Source organism: Saccostrea cucullata, unplaced genomic scaffold (genome assembly GCF_032062105.1).
Source record: "Saccostrea cucullata isolate Sc308-1 unplaced genomic scaffold, CSIRO_AGI_Scuc_v1 ctg2424, whole genome shotgun sequence".
NCBI classification, from domain to species: Eukaryota; Metazoa; Mollusca; class Bivalvia; order Ostreida; family Ostreidae; genus Saccostrea; species Saccostrea cuccullata.
Genome location: NW_026921162.1, coordinates 69,956 through 93,122, shown reverse-complemented (window position 1 = coordinate 93,122; position 23,167 = coordinate 69,956). Strand labels below are relative to the sequence as shown.

The 23,167-nt window shown below is 32.5% G+C and overlaps 2 protein-coding genes across 2 annotated transcripts; one reads left to right on the top strand and one right to left on the bottom strand.

Annotated features, from left to right (window-relative positions):
• The first annotated feature begins 9,023 nt into the window (after positions 1 to 9,023).
• LOC134259322 (uncharacterized) lies at positions 9,024 to 13,162 on the top strand. Its single transcript, XM_062741918.1, has 5 exons — positions 9,024 to 9,210; positions 9,320 to 9,427; positions 9,515 to 9,587; positions 10,690 to 10,835; positions 13,107 to 13,162. Exons 1-5 carry the CDS (start codon positions 9,024 to 9,026, stop codon positions 13,160 to 13,162), a joined length of 570 nt encoding a protein of 189 aa, XP_062597902.1.
• A 351-nt stretch (positions 13,163 to 13,513) lies between these two features.
• Positions 13,514 to 18,012, bottom strand: LOC134259320 (uncharacterized). The gene is made up of 2 exons (XM_062741917.1): positions 17,777 to 18,012; positions 13,514 to 16,293 (listed from the first exon to the last, which is right to left on the bottom strand). Exons 1-2 carry the CDS (start codon positions 17,811 to 17,813, stop codon positions 13,514 to 13,516), a joined length of 2,817 nt encoding a protein of 938 aa, XP_062597901.1. The 5' UTR covers positions 17,814 to 18,012.
• Between the last annotated feature and the right edge of the window lie 5,155 nt (positions 18,013 to 23,167).

The window sequence follows — 23,167 nt, the reverse complement described above, 5'->3', positions numbered from 1 at the left end:
CCCATCACTGCCAATGTTGACTAAATTTATGTATGACTTATAACCTAATTCCAGTAATGGATCACACTGCATGAATGTCTTTTTGCACAAGGAAAAAAAATGTGTTAAGGGGGCCGACTATAGTCTTATTGTGTGAAAACTACAATAGCGAAACTCTTCATTTTATACATGTAAAGTGTGGGACCCTGACCTGTACGAATTTGAAAGGCGGATTCCACCTGGAATTTGGGTGGAATATTGGCGGAATTGAGCAGGAGTTTGCAAATTCCGGGCGTACTTGAGCAGGAGACGGAGTTTTCGAAATGTTACGCCTCAGTAGAAGAGATGTTTTCCAGGCGTAATTTCTAATATCCGGGCGTCACTTTGCAAGTTCAGATTTTCCAGGCGTAAAATGGTAGGAAAACAAAAACCAAACTTACGCCTGGAACTTTCAGGAGAAGTAAAAGCCTCTAATTGGTCAGTTTTAATTATCAAGGAAGGGTCATTTCAGATAGGAAGTTAAGTTTGAATTTGATCAAGAAGGGAGGGACTTTTAAGTGTGAGTGAAATAGGAAATGCAGATATTTCAATGTTGAGGCTTTTACACTTCTTCTGGATGACACAGTATCTGCTGGTAGGTGTGATTATTAATATCTGGTACATATTTGGGTAAATTTGATTATGATTATGTATAATTATAATTATAGTTATATAACTTGTTAACCCTAAAATTACTTTAGATATTTGAGTTTCCTTGCACACATTCTGAGATAAATAACAGATAGTGGCAGTCTCCAACTGTAAAGTACGGAGTAATAATGTAGAACTGCATGTATTAAGTAACTTGTTTCAAGATCATGATTATATTGAAGTGGTAAAATGTACGGGTATTGTAAAAAGTTTGTGTGTAATCCTTAGACATTCGATCATGATGGAGTTCCTTACACAAAAAATTGGAAAAGTCTTATATATTATATTTCTATACTATGTAAATGCCCTGTCATTACATTTTCTTGCAGTTCAAAAAGCTAAAATTTTAGCTTTAACAAGGTACATCATAACCTAAATGTTTTCTTGGTTAATATGGCTAATATATAGGTTTTTAGGTCACATAGTATTATATAATTCTAGGCGGAATTTTGATACAGGGGTCATTTTAGTTTCCAGGCGGAATCTTTTTCCGGGCGTCATTTATTTTTCCAGGCGTAACTCATTTGCATATTCCGCCTCAAAATTCCTGCCAGTTTCCGCTTGGCTTCCACTTGGTTTACGCCCGGAGCCTCTGTGTAACACCTTATATAGAGAGAAACAAACTGACGCCCAGAATTCCCTCTCCAAGTACGCCTCTATTCCCCCTACATTCCGGGCGGAACATTTCGTACAGGGTGTCTTGTTTTATTGTGTCTGTCTGTGCGGAAGAGTACTGGTTTGGTTTTTGTCAGCTGTTTTGTTGGCTTAGAATGATTTCTTAGCATGTTTTGTAAATACGTTGAATGTATTCAGTCTGTATATACGTTGCGCATATTTGTATATTTTGGCAGCGCACATTAGTCATAGTTCTATCTATCCCTAGGGCCAAAATAAAATTATAGTTTGTTTGGAATTGCCTCCCTCCTCATTGAAATGCCCCCTCCTGAAAAAAATTTATTGACCAAAAGTAGGAAGATTTTTTTTTTATTTAATCAATTTTTTTGCCCATTACATTTATCACATGTCAGACCTATGTAAAATTAGGTTTTATTGTTGATGGTAGATACTTTTTTTAAAAGTAAGAAAATGTATACGTATTTACTGTTTACTGAGATTTTTATAAAAAAATTTAAAATCTATCTTCAATTAAAAAAAAATAATTTCCCTCCCTCCCTCCTGTGTCTGAAACCCTTCAGGCGGCAATTCCAAACAAACATTTTTTTAAGGATGGCCTAAGGTCTGATTTTTATCAGACCCGATCCCTAAGTGTTTTAGGGAGGCCGGTTTGGCTCTAATCCGTCCATTTACACGTTACAATGGATGACCTTTAACAACGTTGTTGAGTTCTGTCGTGGATTTTAGCCGACAAACCCCCTTTTTGATGAATCAACAAAAACTAAGATTTAGTAATTAATTGTAGAATGGAGGATAAATGAGAAAATTCAAAGTAAAGTAAATAAACTAGTTTTCCTAGGATCAACTTAGAAATTATACTTTCGTTCTGCAAATATTGTTAATACTAAATTACCTCATTATTATCGCAACACATAAGACGATGAAATAAATAAAACATTAACTTGTCAATAAATTATCATCCTTAATGAAATAAATACACGATAAAAGTAGAAAATTTCCGTATTTTTAATGTAGAAAGAAGAGCAACAATTACTTTTTTTTTGTTTTACCTTCCATTTGAGAGTGTTTAGCTAAAAAAAACGAATTATAACCAAAGAAGAAAAATAATTGACACGGAAAAATATCAGAGAAATAAAATTTGATGTAATTCAGCCATACATATACTATACAACCTTCCTAATTTCACTACAATATGAAATTTTTATTGCAAAAGAAAATGAACAGCATGTGCAAACAAAATAATAAGCAAATTAATTTCCATGGCAAAATATTATAGATTGAAGTTTCATTACAAAAACAATTATTTTATTTTATTTTATCGTTCCCAATATGTACGAGGGCTGTTAGCAAATTATTGAGACAATTACATTTACTCCACAAAGGACGGAGATAACCTAATAAAAATTCATTAACATCTTGTAAGGGACGACTAAAACACTTAAGCAAAATTTTTAATTCCTACGATAATTATATAAGTTTCTCTGAAGTAATAAATATGCATATGTCTATCGACCCAAAGCAGCCTCACTATGTCTATTGACGCTACGTTAGACGTAGATTATTGCGCATGTGAAACGATCGGGAAGCGTTTAATGCTCTTCTTTTTTGTTATTACATATATATTACATGTTGCATTTCAAAAATCAGTCTCTCTTCCTAAACTATTCTTTAAAAATGTATGCTGTTTCTACCCCAGTCGAAAATTTTCATTTATGGGAAAGGATGACTTAGAATCATGTGGTGCCAGTTTATGCAACGCGGGTTAAATACCGTAGTGATATCAATACTGTGTGTAATAAATCATGGTCTTTAATAACACGATCTTTTAATTTTACTCTTGTTAATTAAATGCTAAAAATGTATACCAATGAAATAACAAACCCTTACACATCATTTTTTTTCTCGTTGTTATTGTTTTAGCAGGACGTTCAGTCTTGAAAACAGTTCTGCATTCCGCTACACAAAATTAAAGGTATGCTGGCTGCTCCGTCCTTGACGTCAAGATCCATTTTTTCGTTGTTAGCAGAATTCTCTACGGCGCTTAATTTTTTATGATCTCCGTATTCGTGATCAAAATTCTATCAAAATTGCACAACATGAGTTTGAACCAAAGCTGAAAAATTATACACTTAAACAGGATTATTTTCGCTCTCATTATTGATCCACGAAGAGTTAGAATTTTCGGGTTACATATTTTCAATATCTGATTCTGGGAATGCGTCGGGTACCCCTATTATTGACACATTTGTAAACCATTGTAGAGAAAATATTTAATAATTGTAAAATGTTTCTTGCTCTTATTAATTTTAAGTGTATGTCAAACGTATATGCCAATTTTCCCTGAAAGACGTTCATTATAAAGCAAATTATACACAATGTCTCAATAATGTTCGAACAACCCTCGTACTAGACACTAGAATCTGTTGAAAAAATACATGTAGTTAGATAGAATAATTTAAATGTTTCTCTGGATAAACCCCCATCTTAGTTTCAAATACCTGCATCGAATTTAAACACTACAAACAACACCGTGTAATGGCTATCGCCTTTAAATGTAGTTAGATAATCATTCTGTCGTTCCACTTGTGAGCAAGACCATAAACTGAGAATAGACTTCAGTCCAAATTTCAAATCAATACAATTTTTAGTAGATTTTCAATAGAAAAAAAAATTACTGTATTTTTAAATTGGAATTTGAACAAGCCTAAAAACTTTTGGTAACCTACCTATTATAAATGGCATGCTATTCAAAATCAAACCTTTAAGTCTGTTCTCAGTTTATGGTCTCGAGGTCATGTCACTAGATCAGTCACTGTAAATATATTTTTAGAAAAAAACATCTTGTCTATTAATCTGTGAACAGACGTTGATAGAATTAGTGATATATTGTGCTCATTACTCTCAAATATCCAAATGATACCCGATTTTTAATGGAATCGTATTTGATTACGTTGTCTAGGAAACAATCCTACCCTCAACCCCGTCCTTTCAAAACTAAAGCAACCTCCCCTTTGATTCTTTTCTTTATTCATTTCCGTTAGAAAATAGAAAAGAAGAATAAAAGGAAATACTTATTATCTCTAATAAATACGGTATTCTAAGAAATTGTATTCTTCCAATCATTTCTTGTGTTGCTGAATAATATACTCAGTATATAAGTGCCCCTTGATTCTTTACCTCTAGTCAATATAAGTGTACTATTATTTTATCTATGATCAAGTCCTTATCTCCATACAAAACACGGGTTTAAATGTTAAAGATATTTTAAATGTTAACTCTAAAAGTCGGCAATTTGGGCAATTGTTCTTTAAGATGTGCATTTTGCCGTGAAGTTCAAAACAGATGTATCATATGAATAATGACAAAAAGCTAAAGATTACAGTCTATGTTTCCATTGAACAGGTCTTGGTTAAACAATTGCTTACTCATTGTTTATAAGTAGACTGTCAATTTGATTGGTTATTATGTTTATTGAATACCTACAGGACTTCGGATGAACCATGTGACCGATTGCATTAAAGCGTTCAAACGTGGATGTTAGCTGACAACCATTTTTGTTAAAGCAACCAAAGGTAAGATTCGTAATAAATGGTAGAATGGAGGATAGATGAGGAATTTCAAAGTAAAAAGAAAAACTATTTCTCCTAAAATAAAAGTCTTCTAGAAATTCTACTTTCGTTTTTTAATCATTGTCAGTACTAATTTAGCTCATTATTTTCATAACAAATAAGACGATATAGTAAAATAAAACATAACCTTGTCAATATTGTCATCAATAATGAAAATTTGCGCTATATAAACAGACAACTTTTTTTTTACTGTAAAAAGAAAAGCAATTTGCTCAACCTTCTATTCTAGAGGGGGTTACAATAAGGAGGTGGGTCCTAATTCATACGGGAATTGTTTACTATGACGTCTCACTTAATATAAGCTCTTAAAAATCCCACAAAATGAAATTTTTGGCTATTTCAAACTGCTGAATAGCTTCAGACTACCTAAACACTTGCTATTACATGCAGTTTTATCGTTTGCTAAATCCCATACAACAACATGACGTCCTCTCGCAAAAATAACACGGTTTGTATACAGTGAGAGGCTGATTAAGTCCTGTTCTCAAATAAAATATTATTTTCAGTTAAAAAAAATAGGCCGTTAACTTGGATGCATTGTCTATTTTACAATTTTATTTATATGATATTCGTATATTTATCCAGACAAGTGATACTGTCCTGTGTTTGTATGCTGATATTCTTTAAAACAGTAATATTAATGGAAGGGTACTTCTAAATCAATTAATTTCGAGGGCATACTCTCAATGTATCTTTCCAAGTTTACATACATAAACTCAAGAAGCAGTAAGATATTTGAAAAGTGCTGCGAATTTTATGAAATCTTGCAAATAAATATTCAATATAGTTGACAAGCAAAAAAATTCAACCTATCGTCCATCAAATGAAATTTTAGAATTGAATAAGGAAATATTGAAGTTCGCTGAACTTTTCACAGATTACATATAGTGTTGAAAATAATTATAAATTAGACTAAGATTTTTACCTTGGTTATGCTTTCCCAATATTGGAATTTATAGATGACCTCTTACCTGTAAGTATAATTGCTACAATCATGTGACTTCGACATCACGTTACAAGTCTAAATAAAAAAAAAAGTGTTCTCAATTTTTTGATTTTAGCCACATTTTATTTATTTATTTTTATTTTTTTATTTATTCATTTTATATCACCCGTCCTTACAAAGTATACTTTTTTCTATCCTACAAAATCACAGATATTTACACTTGTATCCTGAACTATAATGCGTACAAAAAAACTGAAAGAACAAAGTACGGTATAAGCAGTAATTCGCCGCATATTATACGATATTTTAATCGTCTTTGCATCATTTTTTGATGTCATGCATCGAAGTAAGGAAGATATTTTCAGGGAAAAGTCAAATGGATTGCCGCATAAATAATAACAACAGTCAGCATAATAATAACAAAAGTGTTGCATTATGCATGTACTATGCCTAAATAGTAGGCAGGGTTTGACACATAGTGCACTCGCCTCCGGCTCGTGCACCATGTGTCAAACCCTGCCTACTATTTAGGCATAGTACATGCATAATGCAACACTATTATATAAATAGCATATTTCGTCCATGACCAATTCATCATCTTCCATATAAAACAAACCGTCAGGTTTAAATGTCAAAATAATGTTAAATGTCAATTCTAAAAGAGGGTTCGTTTGCCAAAAGTTCATAAAGATGTTGTTTTTGCCGCGAAGTTAAAAACAAATTATTTTTTAGTGAAAATATCCTTAAAATAGTTTCATTTTTTTGTCAAGTAAGGAAAAGGAAATTAAGAAACATTTTTTTATTTTTTTTTTTGGGGGGGGGGGATATCAAGATTGAAATATACAAAGTAATCATGCTATACCTATGTGTTTTTATCTTCAATGAATAAATAACAATGATTTAATACATCTGGTAATTTACGGGGATCGGAATATTATCTTATTTTCTGCCCAACAAAGTTGTCCAATTTTTTTAAAGTGTTAGTGTGTTAAAGAAAGTATTGCTTTTAAAGATTTCTTATTTGGATCGACAATTGTTCGTTATATATATTCACCTTTTCATTAGGATTATAGACAATCGTTAGAGGAAGTTTGAGCATTCATTCTGAAATTTCTTTAAAACATGGGAAAATTTGTATTTCTTTTACAAGTATAAAGCCAATTTTAAATCGTTATTGGTGCTAAATTTCCTTATTATTTTAATTCCATTTTTAATCGTCGGACTTTTGGTTTGGGTAAATAGATGTTTTTACGACCTTATTCAACGGTTATCCTGGACGACAGATCGCTCACTAGAAGGAAACAGTCGTGAAGAATGAAAACATTTTTTATGAATTCAACGTTTAGATCATTTACACTCAATTATCTTTTAATTTTAATAAAAGTTAAATTAAAGGGGGTAACCCGCGTATACACAAGGCGGATACTTCAAAGCGTTTGACGCGTGACTAAGTAATTGTATTCAAAACATGCACGTAGCAAAGGCGGCTAGCATGTCAAACGATTCAAAAGCTATTTTTTTTATAAATGATAGGCATCAATTCATTGATCTTGAAACAACTAGATTTTGAAGGACTTTAACGTAAAATTGAGTGTTTAAGTGAAAAAGGAAGAACGGCATTACGAGGGCTGTTCAATAAATAATGTCCTGAACTATATGACATATATTACAGATATCATATGACATTAAACTTGACTTTCTCTCATTATTGAATCTTTCTTGAATTTAAAACAGTTTATGTGACCACTTTTCATCACATCGTTTCATCGTGAGAAGCTGGGGAGCAAGGGCTTTTCGAGACACTGCATTATAATTGAATTTTAAAGAATCGGTAAACTAGAGTGAAAATAAAAGCTTCATTAAAGCTGCCGTAAAACTTGTTAAAAATCCCAAAGAAATATTCACTGAAATATATGACATTTACAGCAACAAATGCCTGTTTTATAGACAAAAGAGCAGGTGGATTTGAATGATAAAAAATTATATAATGGGCGTCAAAAATGGGTACCCTCCTTGCCAACAAAAATTATAACAACTTATGTACTGTTCACCAAATTTCAACAAATAATATTTGATGATGTATGATTGACTTTAAGACACATAGCAAATTTGATAGACATCACATCGGGGGTAGTTAACACTGAATTTAAGACACGTTTGACGGCAAAAAACTAGATACTCAAAGGTCACCCCATATTTTGAAAAAAAAATTGTGAAAACGACAAGGTGTAAATTCTTAACAATTATTTTAAGATATCAGTTATTGTAGTTATCGACGTTTGTTTTATTTTCAAACAGATATTGGAACATGAATCTATTGCTTAAAACCCTAAAAAACAAAATTTATCATAAGATGTACTTGATAAAAACGGCGAATGTCTGACAAGTGCACAGGTATGCAAGAGCACAAAGACAGATTTATATGTAATTTTCTTAAACATTAGTGGTATTGTTGTTCAAAATCGTATTCGGAGAGACAGGTTAATTCCTGGAGGAGTCTAGAAAGCACTTTTTTGGCCAAAAAATCAAAAGGTTTATTAGAGGAAGGACCCAGAATCATGAATCCACTACATTCAATTTCTTATAGACAGCGTCCAAACACGCATGCCCTGAAGAGAAAAGGGGTTTTCGGGATAAACAGAAAGTTAATGTTTTTTCACATAAACAATATTCGCCAGATCTTTGACCTTTTGACTTGTTTCTATTTCCAAACTTGGAAAAAACACCTTTCAGAAGGAAGAAACAAGTCCCGGAAATCATTGGATCTGCCATTTTCCAGTATACCAAGGGTCATACCCAAAAATGAGTTCTAAAAACGACCAGAAATTGGATAAAACATGTTACGGACATGTATTTTACTTAAAAGAGATTAATTAGTAAAATCATGAAGACTAAATCATTGAAAAGCGTTTTTTTGCTTCTCTCTGAGCACCGAGGACATTATTTATTGAACAGCCCTCGTAATTCAATTTTCAAATATGATTCTTTTATATGTTTAAAGTTTAATCCATCCTACAAATTAGCAAATTTTCGTCATACTACTCTTTTATCAAACTCTCTCTAGCTACAAAACCAAATATCCTTTATATTTCTTGGTTGATTAAAATTAATTATCAACATCAATAAAACTGATTATTTAGGAAATGGATGTGAAGTTCAGGTCAGTGACGTCATGTCCTACAAACGCCAGTTCTTGGCTGAGCAATGGCATTAAGTTACAATGTCCCAATGATACACTGGGTAGGAACCTGTACCAGTGTGTACCTAATGCTGACAGATCTTCACTGGTGGAGTTTTGTCTTCAAGGAAGTATTGGCAGATATGGAGCTAGTGAGTCAGCCTATTCTCCTAGTATATAATTAAACAATACTCTAATTTGATTTCTATTCTACTGCTGTTAATGTAACAATTTACATAAATATTATTTATCCAATTAAAGATTTGTGCCCTTATGCTGTACCTACCAGACACCTGGACGCCTATAACTGCTCAGCTTTTCTAAGTGGTTGTCCAGAAGAAGCCTATAACACGAATGAAGTGTACAAATGTAATTAGTATTTCTTTTATATGAAATATAAATGGAAACAATATTTTAATCGCATTTCCTTAATATTCCATTGAATCTATGTTTCAGATCCCACCTGTTTAGAAATAAATCCAGAGAAAAGATGTTATTTGGCAAATGCAAACTGCCCAAACAATTCAATGTAAGGAAACGTTTCGATTTTTTTTTTATCCGACTGTAGCAACACACTTTGAAAATAATTACGCAAAAATTTCAAAGTGCGTTAAAATTGGGACACACTCAACGCACTTTTATTTTTTTTTTTTTCAAAGTACATTAAATTTGGTGCACATTCATCGCTCTTTGAAAAAAAAAAAATCAAAGTGCATTAAGAGTGTACGTTAACTTTTTTACCATGACATTGTGGACATTTATTGCACTTTGGAAAAAAAGATGTATTTAAAAAAATTTCAGACTTGGATTTCTAGTAATTAAGAGAATTAATTTGTAGTAATTATATCTTTCGAAAAATATTTTAAATTACATACAATGATTTACCTTCATTGAGAACAAAGAGAAGATGAGTATATACATGATATAGCTAAACTTTATTTTCTTATACATAGCCGTCGGTAACATATTGAAAGTGTCACCCAAAGGTAAACCCCAATTTTTGATGCCTAAATTGTGTATATCCTTGCAGAACATTTGTGTGCCCCCCCCCCCCTCCGCTACCAGGTCTATGCTACATCCAAATAAATGAATTCGTATAGGTGGTATGACGAATAAAAACTTGCAATTTATTTTAGTTTACATTAAATGCATACAAACTGGAAAAAATTAAGTACAGTTAACATTTAAGAGAGAAAGAATTTTCAAAGCATGGAGAAATCTAAATCCTCACTTTCGCATCCTGAAGTGACCTTATCATTTATTTATCCAACAGTTCATCTTTTATCATACCTAAGATTTTCAAGAATATTGTAATGACCAAGACATTAAAATTTTTTTTTATTCAAATTGCGTTAATATGGTCGATATCAATGCACTTTGAAAAAAAAATTGTAATCATTTCAAAGTGCGTTGATTTGGTCCCAAACTTAATGCACTTTGATTTTCTTTTTCAAAGTGCGTTATAAAATCCGATTACATGCCTTATTTTCATTTCTGTTGTTATGTATTTATTATCTTTCTATATATTGTCATTTATTTGTTCATTTTATTGGAATTATGAAACATTATAACGCCAAGTAATTACTTCTGACAAAAAAAAAACCGTTCACATTATTCAAGTTATGATTTAGGTCAGTATCATCAAACACTACAGATCCTTACCAACCAGATGATGATACCACAGCAATTATTGCTGGTGTTGTTTCGACATGCATCGTAGACCTGGTCGTTCTCGTCGTTATATATCTCCTTTACCGTAAACGCCGTAACAATACAAGTAAGTAACAATTCCTTCACTTTAAAAATTTTTTCTTTTATTTCAAAAGTCTAAAATTTCCAATATATTATTTAACGTTAACAATTAAATTAATAATGGTCTTCATTGTGCCACTAAGGAAGACATTGTCATTAACAATGAAACTGTGTGGACTTATTTGTGCTACATGGTATATCAGCAATCTGGTGTACGAATATCGGAAGAAATATATGTGATAGAGATGTTGTCGAGGACGATGTCTTCGTTTTCTTCTGCCTCGGGGAGGGACAGTTTGACAAATTTAAAGCTTGCAGGAATCGTCTTTAGATTGTGCTACAATAAGAGAACTGGAAAAAAGTCAGTAGATTTTTTTAGTGATGCATGAAAATAGGTATACATGTAATTAACATGACTCTTATCATGCCATCATTGCTGCACAGATCTTAGTATTTTAAAGATTTTATAAATCAATATCAACAGCAAATTATCTTGCATTTTATTACCTCTTCCATTCTTCTGACAAAACCTTCTTGAGACTTACTTTTGACACTATGGTTTTTATCATTTCGAAATCCTTAGGATTAAATAACTCAACTTATGAACAAAATGACAAATTTGCTATTGATTCGAGACATTGAAAAGGATTCTAAACATTAAACAGAGTACAATAAAACAAAAGATTTTTTCTTTCAATTTTTTAATAACATTTGGAATGAATTACTTGATTGAATTAAAATAATGTACAGATTCAAATTGTAATATGTATATAAAATGAATCAATTAATGCAAATTGGAATTCAAATAGATTGTAGGAAAAAAGATTGCCTTAAAAAACAATACATATATATAGTCAAAAAAAAACTTATTACTGGAGTTTAAAAAAGCAGTATTAGTTATTTTTCTTAAAGTAACGATTCAGAAAGCGTTAAAAACATGCCTTGATGCTTATTTTTGTAATTCAGATTAATCTTTATCTGATTATTCTATATCTAAAATATGATCTTCGTTATCTGATTATTCTATGTCTAAAAAATGATCTTCGTTACATGTATCAAAGAATGTTAACTCGTCGTTGGCACCTGAGCTACAAGTTTCAGTCAATGGAGTCATTGACTTCAAATGTTATGGGTCAAATGTCTATTATCTCATTAAAAATTAGGGATACTGCCTATTATCACAATACTTTCATAATCTTGAAAGTTGTCTAAAACTAATTTAATCTGAATGTTTCAAACCAAGAGTTAGGGAACTTGTATATACATGAATATCTAAGAAACAGAAGACATTGGAACTTTATTTCGGAAACGAGAAAACTAAAAATGAAACAAAACTATCTTTTACATGAAATGTTACAAAGGGTGACTACTTTAAACTTGTTTCCAACAAGCTTGGGTAAAATCCATTAATTGTGTGTCAAACTTTTATACAAAATGGAGTCTCTACCCATACATTAAAACGAAATAAATTACAGCTGTTAACAAATTCCAATTCGAGTGCCAAAAAATTCCTCAATTTTCACGTCCTTCCTTTTCTTGCAAGAAAAAAAAATTAACTTCAGTTGCCAAAATGAGGGGTCGAGGTTAGATTTCGAACTGACGTATCTTATTTTAAGCTGTCATGAAGAATATTTGGTTAACATGTAATGCGGTTTTCTTTTCTTCTTTTTATTTTTACTGTTGCCCTCAAATTAAAGTGACATACAAAAAATATGGTGTTACTACGTACAAAGTAATCAGGGAATGGATTAGTTAGGGAATAGATTAATTGAAACAAGATTATTATAACTCTATTAAGTACTGTGAAATTACTTTTTTGGGGGGAGGGTGGGGGTCATTTTCGTTGTTTTCAAGATATGAAGTGATCCTAGAATTTATTTTACGACGAAATGCAAATGATCGCATGCGTTACTACTGAACTATTCATCATTCACGGAATCATGAACAAGCAATTTTCCTCAAACCACGAAAACATTACCCCTCGAAATTATGTGCTTTTACAGTAGATCTAAATTCTTTCTAATGTTTGTCGGTGGTTCTACCATTGTACCAATAACTGAATACTTTTGAGAGACCTCTAATTTGTGTCCTTTTTTAACAAAGTTAATGCTATCATGGGGCTGTGGTGATACCTGATATCATTTTCCCTAATATTCATGATCATGTAACTAACAAATTAAGAATCATCATGAACTATCAAGCTGACTATTAGTCGCACTATTTTGAAACAAATTCAACTTAGTTTACATTACCTGTTAATACCGTTCAGAAGCTTTTACTTTTTTATGGATTTCAGGAAATGAAGAAGAACGAGAAAGAGTTCCCATGCTTCATAAAGGTGAGAACTTGTGAATAAAATACTCAGGTAGCAAATGAATTCGTCTTTGTTTTCTTGTTTTCCCGTGTTTTCTACAGGATAAATGATTACAAGTCGTAGTTACTGATCCCCCTATGGGGAAACTTTATTATATGTATACAGCAAATTTTCCGCCAAAATAGGGTATTGGTTATGATTTTTAGCAAGAGGACCATGAGCTCACTTGAACACTCAGCCTAGGAAGAATCATACATAATTTCTGACCATGTATGAAATGAAAAGGCAGCGTACGTTTGAGAAACGTGCTCGACGTTGGTTTTAACGTCACAGTGTTGGTGTTGTTAACCGTGCTCCGTGGTGAGAAAACATGTTGCTTTTAAAATTGTCTAAATGTGAGTTTGATGAAGTATCATATCCAATATTCTATACGATCTCTTTCGATTTGCTTCTGTCGTAAAATTCACCAGTTCCTGACATAACACATGTCCACTGAGGGATGTAAGTACTGGTCCATGGCTATCTGATTCAATATACTTTGATTCCCTCAAATGACATCTCCATTCCTTGATTGCACTTTCAATTTTCAATTCTCTGTCATTACATTCGAGTGATTCTACACAAGCATGAGCTAAAACATTTTTCTTCAAATTTTTTAAAGATTGATGATTCCGACAAGTGGCTAACCACGATTCATCACTTGGAACTCCTCTTTTCAGCCATCCTTTCACATTTTTGTTTTCTTCTTCAAGTAGAAAATCTAAGCCTTGACCCCTGCTTTTGTTTCCAGATTTTGACAAACTGCAAAATTGTTCAAAAAACTGTTTCAAAACATCAGGCAAAATTCGACGTATAAAAGTTTCGTAGATCTCTATTTCTTGGTACTTAGGATGATTCCTCCCATGAAAAAGTTCTTTCGTCATCCATTTTGCTGACATCAACAACTGAGGATTATTTCGCCTTACAGCAGCACGTAAATTTATTATTCCTTGTGAGTACTTGCAAACCATTTCAAATAAATACATAAAATTGACATTGCATTGAGTCTTGTCATATTGCTTCACGAATGAAATGAAACCATGAGCAGTACAGTCAAGACTCTTTTCAAGACAGTCTATGACATATGGCCGGACCAGTTCCATCATCGAGCCAAAATGAAATGCATTTATGAGCTGCCATGTTTTGTGGTTATCGGTACAGTGTTGAGCACAGTGCAATGCCTTTTCTGACTTCCAACCCATTAACTCAACAAACTGTTTCATGAAGACAGTCCAGTTTAGTTCCATGAAGCTTTTCATTAGGTTCATCTCATAATGTCCTTCACCAGTTAACAAAAACACCCAATCAAATTCTTTACTGAAGTAGGGTGTTGTTCCAGGATGTTTCTTTTCAGCATGGTTTTGAGCTTCTTCAATTCCAAGATATCCCTCTTTACATAGAGAACATATGAAATACTCTTCCACTAAACGCCTAACAAGGGAATGTGGAAGCCCATCACAGCAAACGAAAGTCCACGATCGTATATATACATCCTCCTTCTGCTCTTCAGATATGTACTTTTTTATGTTTGCTTTTTTCCCTATGAATCTTAAGATGAGAATCATACTTTCTATTGAATTAGGATTGACAAAGACAGGATCTAACAAAGTCACTTCTACAGGACTACCAGAGTGAAATGATTGAACATGAGCATATTGCTGATCAGGCTCCACACTTTTCTTTTTACTTCCAGTATGTTTTTCAACATTTGAAATTCCATGATGCCTACAGAAGGTGGTTACATTTTTTACTTCTTCCTGTCCTAGGAAAGTGTTTTGGGCATTGTGGGACTTCTCTTGAACAGATTGACTGTTCTTAGATTTTTTCTCCTGACAGTTTGGACATTTCCTTGCTCTTTTCCCAAACTTAGTGTGACATTTTTGGCAAGTTTGATTGTACAGATTTTCCATTTTCTTTGATATTTCAATGTCAAGTGCATCCTGCCACTTTCCTGTCTCATCCTTTTGATGCAGTTCTTCTTTCACATGTCCTATAACATTGTGCAAATGATGATACAGCTCTTCATAATGAGTATCAATCAACTGTTTGTTAAACATGTTTCCATCATCCTCTGGATTTTCACACATTTCCTTGACTGTTTCATCATTTCTTTCAGAAGTTAACCATAATTTTGGACTATACTCTGGCATTTCCTGAAGAGGGGAAGATGTTGGAATTTGTACAACTGCTACATTTGTGATCACTGACATTTTGACTTTGTTTTGTGCATTTATGTTCCATGTTTTTCCAATAACTTGTTCATTGTCAAATATAAATGCAACATCACCTTTTGGACATGGTGATTCAGTATCTTTTTCTGTTGAGTTTAGATATGATGAAATGTATGAGTATTTCCCTCCTGGAATGGCTGTACCAAGAATGTTACATGCTTGTCTACTCTTTGTGCAGGAAAATGTCACTAAATTTTGCATAAACGACCATATTCCTATGAAGTCTTTCTCAATCAATCTGTAAATTGATTCTATTTGGGGAATTATAGTCTGGATTTGTATAGTATCTTTGGTTTGTCTTGTTATTGACAGCAAAATATGGAGAAGGCGAGAATCTAAAGCAGAAAGATACTCATGGGGGTAAAAGTTGTTCAACCTTTCAATGTTGCCATGCGGATATTGACAGCTGACTTTGGCAATTTGTTCTTTTAATAAAGAAAGAGGCATATATGATTCTAAAATCTTTTGAACACAAATATTTTTTTCCTCTACATCCAACAGTTCAAACTGTTGAATTATCTGCTGTATCTTGCTTTCGGAAGAAGTTTTGTCTTGACTTCCTGATGCTTCGTTTTTAGCTAACATGTCTAATGTGCATATTTCACAATTTCTTTCATGTTGAATAAATTGCCGAGGTGTTTTCATTTTCTTCTTATCCAATTGTGGAGTTATTCGTGGCTTTTTAGACTTCTTCTGTTGAGTATCTGATTTACTTCTATATAAATGACACCGACAAGACTGACACAGGAATTCGGGATGAACAGATGGAATATCTTTAAAAACGTCTATGTCATATAGCTGCAGAAGTTCCATGGAGAAGTTTGTTTTACAAGTCCGTTCATTATTTTTTGTTGATTTCCCACAAAGTCTGCATAATTTCTGTAAGTTGTTAACATGCTCTACAAGAAGGAAAAGTGAAATAGAAACATTTTTTAATAAAACTGGTGTGTATTAGTCTCTAATCTAATCATGCTAATGGTTGCATAATTGTCACTTGTGATTTTTTCATTATGTTGAGAGTGTAAAACAAAATAACCACTGAAAATGTCTTAAATTGCCATTTTATTTTGTTAAACATTTCAGCTTATAAAGATTTTTTAGAATTGAAAAAATATGAAAATTTACACATTGACAGCATGTATACCAAGTAATAACCACATGCTGTACATGAACTCCCATGCATCATGCACTATTACTTTTTTCCCTATTAAACATAAGTACATCTGAATTTTACATCTTTTTGAAAACTAACATATGTATTATCAAACTGATTTGTTTTTTGTTTGTTTATTTGAATCTTTTTGACGAAATCTGGTTTTTGTTTCAGGGTACTATACCTGACATTGATAACTTAGAGTCAGCATGCTACCATGGGTTTTGTTCACATGGTTTAAGCAATGAAATCTATAACTAACATGACTAATAGCATAAGCGTCGGAACCTGGGGGGCTAGGGGGCTTAGCCCCCCACTTTTTTTCCCAATATATACTTAGTATAGGCATTGAACAAATCTTCGTAAGTTTAACCCCCCCCACTTTCCATAGACTAGTCTTAGTATAAGTTAAAATTGGTGTTAGGAAGAAAATTTTTTGGTACTGGACTTCGAACCTTCAATTTGCTTCCGACGCCAATGAATAGTAAAATATATATGACTTGTTGGGCGGATTAACATGATTAAACTATATAATAAAGAGGGTAATGTAATTGTTACGATGAACACATGATGAAGTGAGTTTTTGTAAAATCTGCACTTGGTCCAATCATACCAACAGTCAAACTGTTTACATGTAATCATGTATATAATTAACAATCCATAATGATTTTTTTTTATTTATACATGTTTTATGGTTATTCCTAAGCATGCTGACATGAATATAACATGCATAATGCACATTGCAAAGACATGCAAGAGGTGGAACCATGGACCAATGTGATGATGAAGGGCATAGCTGAAGCTTTATCAAGATAATGTATCGATATAAAGCATGTAAATGATAAATAAATGCATAAGCATAAAAATATTGAAATTAGTGCTGACTTTCACCAATGTTTACATGGTCTACGATTGTTTCACAGTTGCTTTATCTAATATGCAAACTCTGGATGGTTTTTCCGTCCTTAAATTAGTTTAGCCTTATTGGATGGATTTCTCGTCCAACTGATTCAGATAATTCATTAGACGGGATAACCGTCCAAATGTTAAAGAAAAATGGTCTGACCTAAATAAATCAGCATCCGATCGCTGTCCGATCAAGTATTTTCTTGTTTACTTTAAACCATTTAAGTAAGATATCTTAAATTCTAATTAATTCAAGATTCTGTTTTGTCTAAATTTACAACGTTTTGAATTATAAAAAGTACATAAAACATCATTAAACTTACCCACTATCTCTCTGTCGTTTTCCTGTTTTTCATCCATTTTGACGCTACCACGTGACCGGAATGGACTTTGTAAAACTCAGAGCAAGTGCGATCGTACTTTATATTAAGAATTTTTCCGGAATTCTGACGACTTAGCCTTTCAGATCTTTCTATATACAATAAAAGCCGCTATTTAATGAACTCGAATGACAGGACGGGAATTCCGTCCATTTCAACTGGACGGTTTTCCGTCATGGACTTGACTGGTATTCTTTCATATGAATATTTTAACCATTGCTTTTTTGTTCTTTAATAGACGGATTTTAAAAGTTTTCTCCCCAGGTATTACTTTTGCCCTGCCCATTCCTTCCAACATTATATATAGAATATCTTTCATAATATTACTCATCTTTGATTTGCTGTTCTTGAGCAATTTTTTTTTTAAAGATTATTCCATTGTATTCATTTGAAGAAATTTGACCCTCTGTTCTGCCCCCATCCCTTGGTTCTACATGTACCTACACAAAATGTTGCTTATTTCTAAAAATAACTAAAAGCAGCTTCGATGTACTTCTATAAGAAAATGAAAATTTCTACGTTTAAATCCTATTGTGACGTCAGTTAACCCGCTCTGTACCTTAAACTGGGCCTTCGGCTCAGGTGGGCTAATGTTAAGCCTTTCTGGTAATCTGATCAATATATTTTACATCGAAGCTTTGAACAATATTTTCATTTTATCCTTGTACTATCGTATATCACACTTACGGGTATTTTTTTACGTGTGCTAATTTTTACGAGTTTTATAAATCTGTAGAATTTAATTAAACGCTTAAAATTTCACAAAAATAAAAAAAAAAGCCTTGCCTTAATTTTCAGGTACTTATGTTTAGAAGGGTATCGACTATAATTATCGTTTAACTCAGTACTTTTATAATGATCGTCAATTGGGGACAAACAAGTTGATATTAATTAAAGCATTAGGTATTCAAACATCGTCATTTACCTGATCTTCAAATTATACCCTTTTTCAAGGCCATTGTCCCTTTCTTCTGTATTGTTTGCGTTCAATAAAAACGTGACCTTTTCAAACATTATTACAATAAGTGTCAAATTAATCATTTGAGTTGTCTCTCTTTATATTTCCGGTAAAATGAAGACGAGCACATGGCGCTAATCAATAATTATACTTAGCAAATTGTGTTTAATTTATGGTCTAGTAATTCTACTGAAAAATGAGAACTAATTGCAACAGTATATATTTTAATGTAGAATTGTAGATAATATAAACTATAATCTCATATAAAAGAAAGTGTACATAATTTATGGAATCAAATGAACAGGATTTGATTTGAAGGTTTCTAAGTTACAAAAATCAAATATTTAATTCCATTCAGGTATCTCCGGAACTTATATTTGAACTGCGTAATTCAAACAATTTTTTTGCTCTCCAAATTTACTGTTTTTTGCTTTTGTAAAGAGTGCAAACCTTATATAAAAAGCCAATTGATATTGACCTTTTTTCTCTATAAAGACTGCATCATGCATCTATACATGTACAAAAGCTGCATTATGTTTATAGTTATGGAAATAATTCAAATGGAATCGTTTAAGCAGAATTAAATGCTTAAATGCTTTTTTTTTTAATTCTTAATGTAACTTTTCAAAAAAAAATTAAACACACTTTTAAAAACTGATGCGGCACTTACTGAAGCTCCATTTTATGGGGACTGGTGATAATGGCGTTTCCATGAGCATGCTTTAGAATAGAATGTGAACAATCTGGAACACTTTCAAAGTCACTTCTTCTTAAGAGCAACATTGAAAAAAAGAAAAACAGATTGACGTGAATCTTTCTACTATAATTGTATATTTTTTAATGTCCCTCTCAAGAATTTTTCATGCCTATGGAGACGCCACCACTTGCCGCTGGAAAGCTGCACATTTTGTTCTATACTCAGCACTTAGGACCATAAAGCAATGGGGGATCTTTTTCGCGCCAGTGCCTCCTGCGACACGGGACCTCGGTTAATACGGTATTATTCGACAGGTCTCCACATCCAACAGTGGGATTCGAACCCGCGACGTAAGGATCGACTCCTTACTTCGCAGCTGTAGTGCAGATGCTTTACCTAATGCACCATGCGGGTGAATTCCTAGATTAAAGTCAAAGTCTTAGAATTTCTATTACTGTTAGGATAAAAATATTTGGGGAAAATATAACAAACATTAATAATACTTTTACATATGAATTTGAACAGGTAAAAATTGACTACCAGTATCTACCAAGAGTTTAACATTTAATTCTTCCTTGAAACAAATACTTAGCTTGCTTTTTTTTTTACTTCATTCCATCTGTATAAGTGCTTTAATTTGACCTTAATTTTTTTATCAATAAGAATTAAATAATCTAATGTGTGCTTTCAATTGTCCCCACCGTCTTAAAGTAACATTACATAGCAATGGTTTGAAACACATTAAGATTTGAGAAGGGTAAAAATACAATAATTATCAACTGCACAGGACCTTTGCGCACTGATTTCACGATATTTTGTACTCAATGTATTTAATTACTGTTGATTCGGCTACATCTTGGTCAACTATGATTATTTTAAGGGGATAACAATTTCAGATTTTATCCTAAAACGTGTCTTATCTTCATATTATTGAATGTAGTTGAGGGTTAAACTGAAAAAAAATCTTGAAATATTTTTGGAATATCACCATCCATGAAGCAACATTAAATGTTGCTATGTTCTTATCACACCGGAGGGCGTGGTTTCATTAGATGGAGGGTAAAAAATGCATTGAGCCACTTGATATGAGTAAGATATTATTTTTATTAAACGCCTGACAAGAAATACCCTGTAGGGTACCCAGGTGTGGGGTGGATTCAAGTTCTGATCAAGCTAGAACCATCATACTCATTATAGTGTCCAAGCTTTTTATGATACTGCCTTAAACTGAGTTTTTTTTTTAAATTTCTGAGCATTTTATACAAGTTACCAAACAATCATATTGCAGGGACTCAAAACTGGTGTCACATCTTAAAAGAAAATTTTCTGAAGGGTGGACAATACAACTACAATGTAATATATGAAGAACAGCTTTGCTGTGCGTAAAAAAAATTCAGATTTCAGAATATTTTTTGACAAAAAAAAATTAACAACCTACCTAATCCAGAATAAAAACATATAAAATTAATGTGTTTCGGTGAGGAATGGGGTTCTGTGAGATCTTCCCACAATATTCTTCATATACGGGGAAAACCTTTCAGCTACAGGAGGGATTCGGGGAGGGGGGTGGGGGGTGCATTTTCTGCTTTCTGAAATATTTTATTAGCATTGCTGAAAACCGAAATTTTTCATGTAAAATTCATTGATAATGTATCCATGGAAATGTAAATGTTCATTGTCAAAAGTAGGTGATAATCGCAGTTTATACTGTTTCCAAGGCAACCAACACATATAGTAACCAATATTTAATATTTTTCCAATTCAGTTTATTCAGTTAAGTTTATTCCCCTACTTATATGTTCTTGTTTTTTAAATCAGTATAGAAGTTTTTACTTTACATTGTTCGTTTAACACGTAATCAGAGTGAACACAATGCGTCCCAATAATAACCTCAGTTTTTCAATTTTCCCATGTATAAATTTTTCTTAACTTTTTGTTATATATTCAGATCATATCATAGATTGATGAAAACTAAGTTTTCAAACTGTTGCAATTAGTTCACATTTTGATGGAAAATTTGAAAATTTGACAAGACTATTGAAGGAGGAATCTAAGTAGAACACATGATATGTTGTGGTAATTCAATGAACAAACATATCGCAATTTAATGAATCGACATTCCATATCGCTGGAATAATTTCATTATGATTTTACATCGGACTTGCATATGCATTAGTCCTATTTGTATGTAAACACATTCTCCGATGATTTTATGTTTTGCAGACATGCTCAATTCGTTAAAAATTAACGCGTTAAAATTTAAATGACCTTATTTCAGCCAAAATTCGTAAAGAAAAACTTACAGCAGTTAAAATAACCCGTTATACGGTATATGAATTATACAGAAACAGTTATCAAGCTAATGGATTTATAAAAAAATCAAATTTTGAGCAGAGGAAAACGTACCTCTAAAGATATCAGAGTTAATTGAGAATAGATTCCATAAGTAGGAATCCCCATCCGACCGGTCACAATTGCTTTGTACTGTTTTGAATTTAATCTACTGGAAGGCATAAACTATATGGACGTTTAACAATTGCTACTATTGTATGAAAACGGAAGGGCTACGATAAACTGACACTGATTGGGAAATGAGGGGGGGGGGATAATTACTTGTGTATCAAAGGGTCATCTGGCTGGCTATAAAGGATTCTGAAAATTAAGGTTCCTCCACACACCCACAGCCTATGTTTTCATATTATTGAACATTACTTTTAACAAGCATATCAACCTTTAAAAACTCTCCAGGGGTTAAAATGTAATTTATACTGAATTTTTAAAATAGTTATTTCACAAGTTTCACGATATTTTTCTCAAGGCGTTTTCATACCTAGCACAACAAATTTTGTCTTAACCCTCCGTATATTTAGAAGCTCAAAGAATAATCATAAAAACCTAATTTTATCGATCAACACATTTTTTACAGAAATTTATTTTATTTATAAAAAAAATACATAAATCTCATTTTCTCTGAAATACATCTCGATAAAAATCAATAAGGACTCTTTTTGTAGAGAAGAAACATTGATGAATTAAATTACATCAAGAAATTAAATTAAAATTAAATGCCACGATGTAGAAAAACATTTTCAAAATCTTTGGTAACAAAGTTCCTTTTTGGAGTTATCTTTCCTGTTGTCCGGGTCTCAAAAACTTAGGCAAGTCTCTGCATATGTTACCATACTACATGTATATATTAAGTAATTTACTGGCCACTGAACTGGACAGATATGAAGGAGGAAAACTAGAAACGCACACTATTTTATAAATCAATATTTATAAACACACAATGAGATAATGTATTATTGAAACGCACAAATTAGTCTGCCGAAATCAACTATGAAAAACACACTCGGTTGATTAGCCTGAAGCGTATAAATAACTTAAACGTTTCTCGTCATACCCACCAGTACCTGTTGTTTACGAATTATAATGTTTACTAACATAAACGCAATTCCTTTTCATCGGTCACTCCGTGATCATGCTACATGTGCTATGTGTTCATTGTTTACAAACGGTGGAAGGACAATTCGTGCATGTATATTCTTGGTAAAACCGGAAGTAAATTTGCGTATTTTTTCTCTCTATGCGTCACAAGTCACATGGTGTGGAGAACCCTTAAGCTTTACAGTGAAACCTGTCTAATCTGACATGCACTGGGAGACAAATTTTGTGTCGG

Excerpts from the sequence above, each read along its gene's own strand:
- LOC134259322 (XM_062741918.1), top strand. The coding sequence starts at position 9,024 with ATGGATGTGAAGTTCAGGTCAGTGACGTCATGTCCTACAAACGCCAGT. Across the intron at positions 9,211-9,319 it reads TATTGGCAGATATGGAGCTA|ATTTGTGCCCTTATGCTGTA; the intron begins GTGAGTCAGCCT and ends ATCCAATTAAAG. Across the intron at positions 9,428-9,514 it reads CACGAATGAAGTGTACAAAT|ATCCCACCTGTTTAGAAATA; the intron begins GTAATTAGTATT and ends TCTATGTTTCAG.
- LOC134259320 (XM_062741917.1), bottom strand. The coding sequence starts at position 17,813 with ATGGATGAAAAACAGGAAAACGACAGAGAGATAGTGG. Across the intron at positions 16,294-17,776 it reads AAACGACAGAGAGATAGTGG|AGCATGTTAACAACTTACAG; the intron begins GTAAGTTTAATG and ends TCCTTCTTGTAG.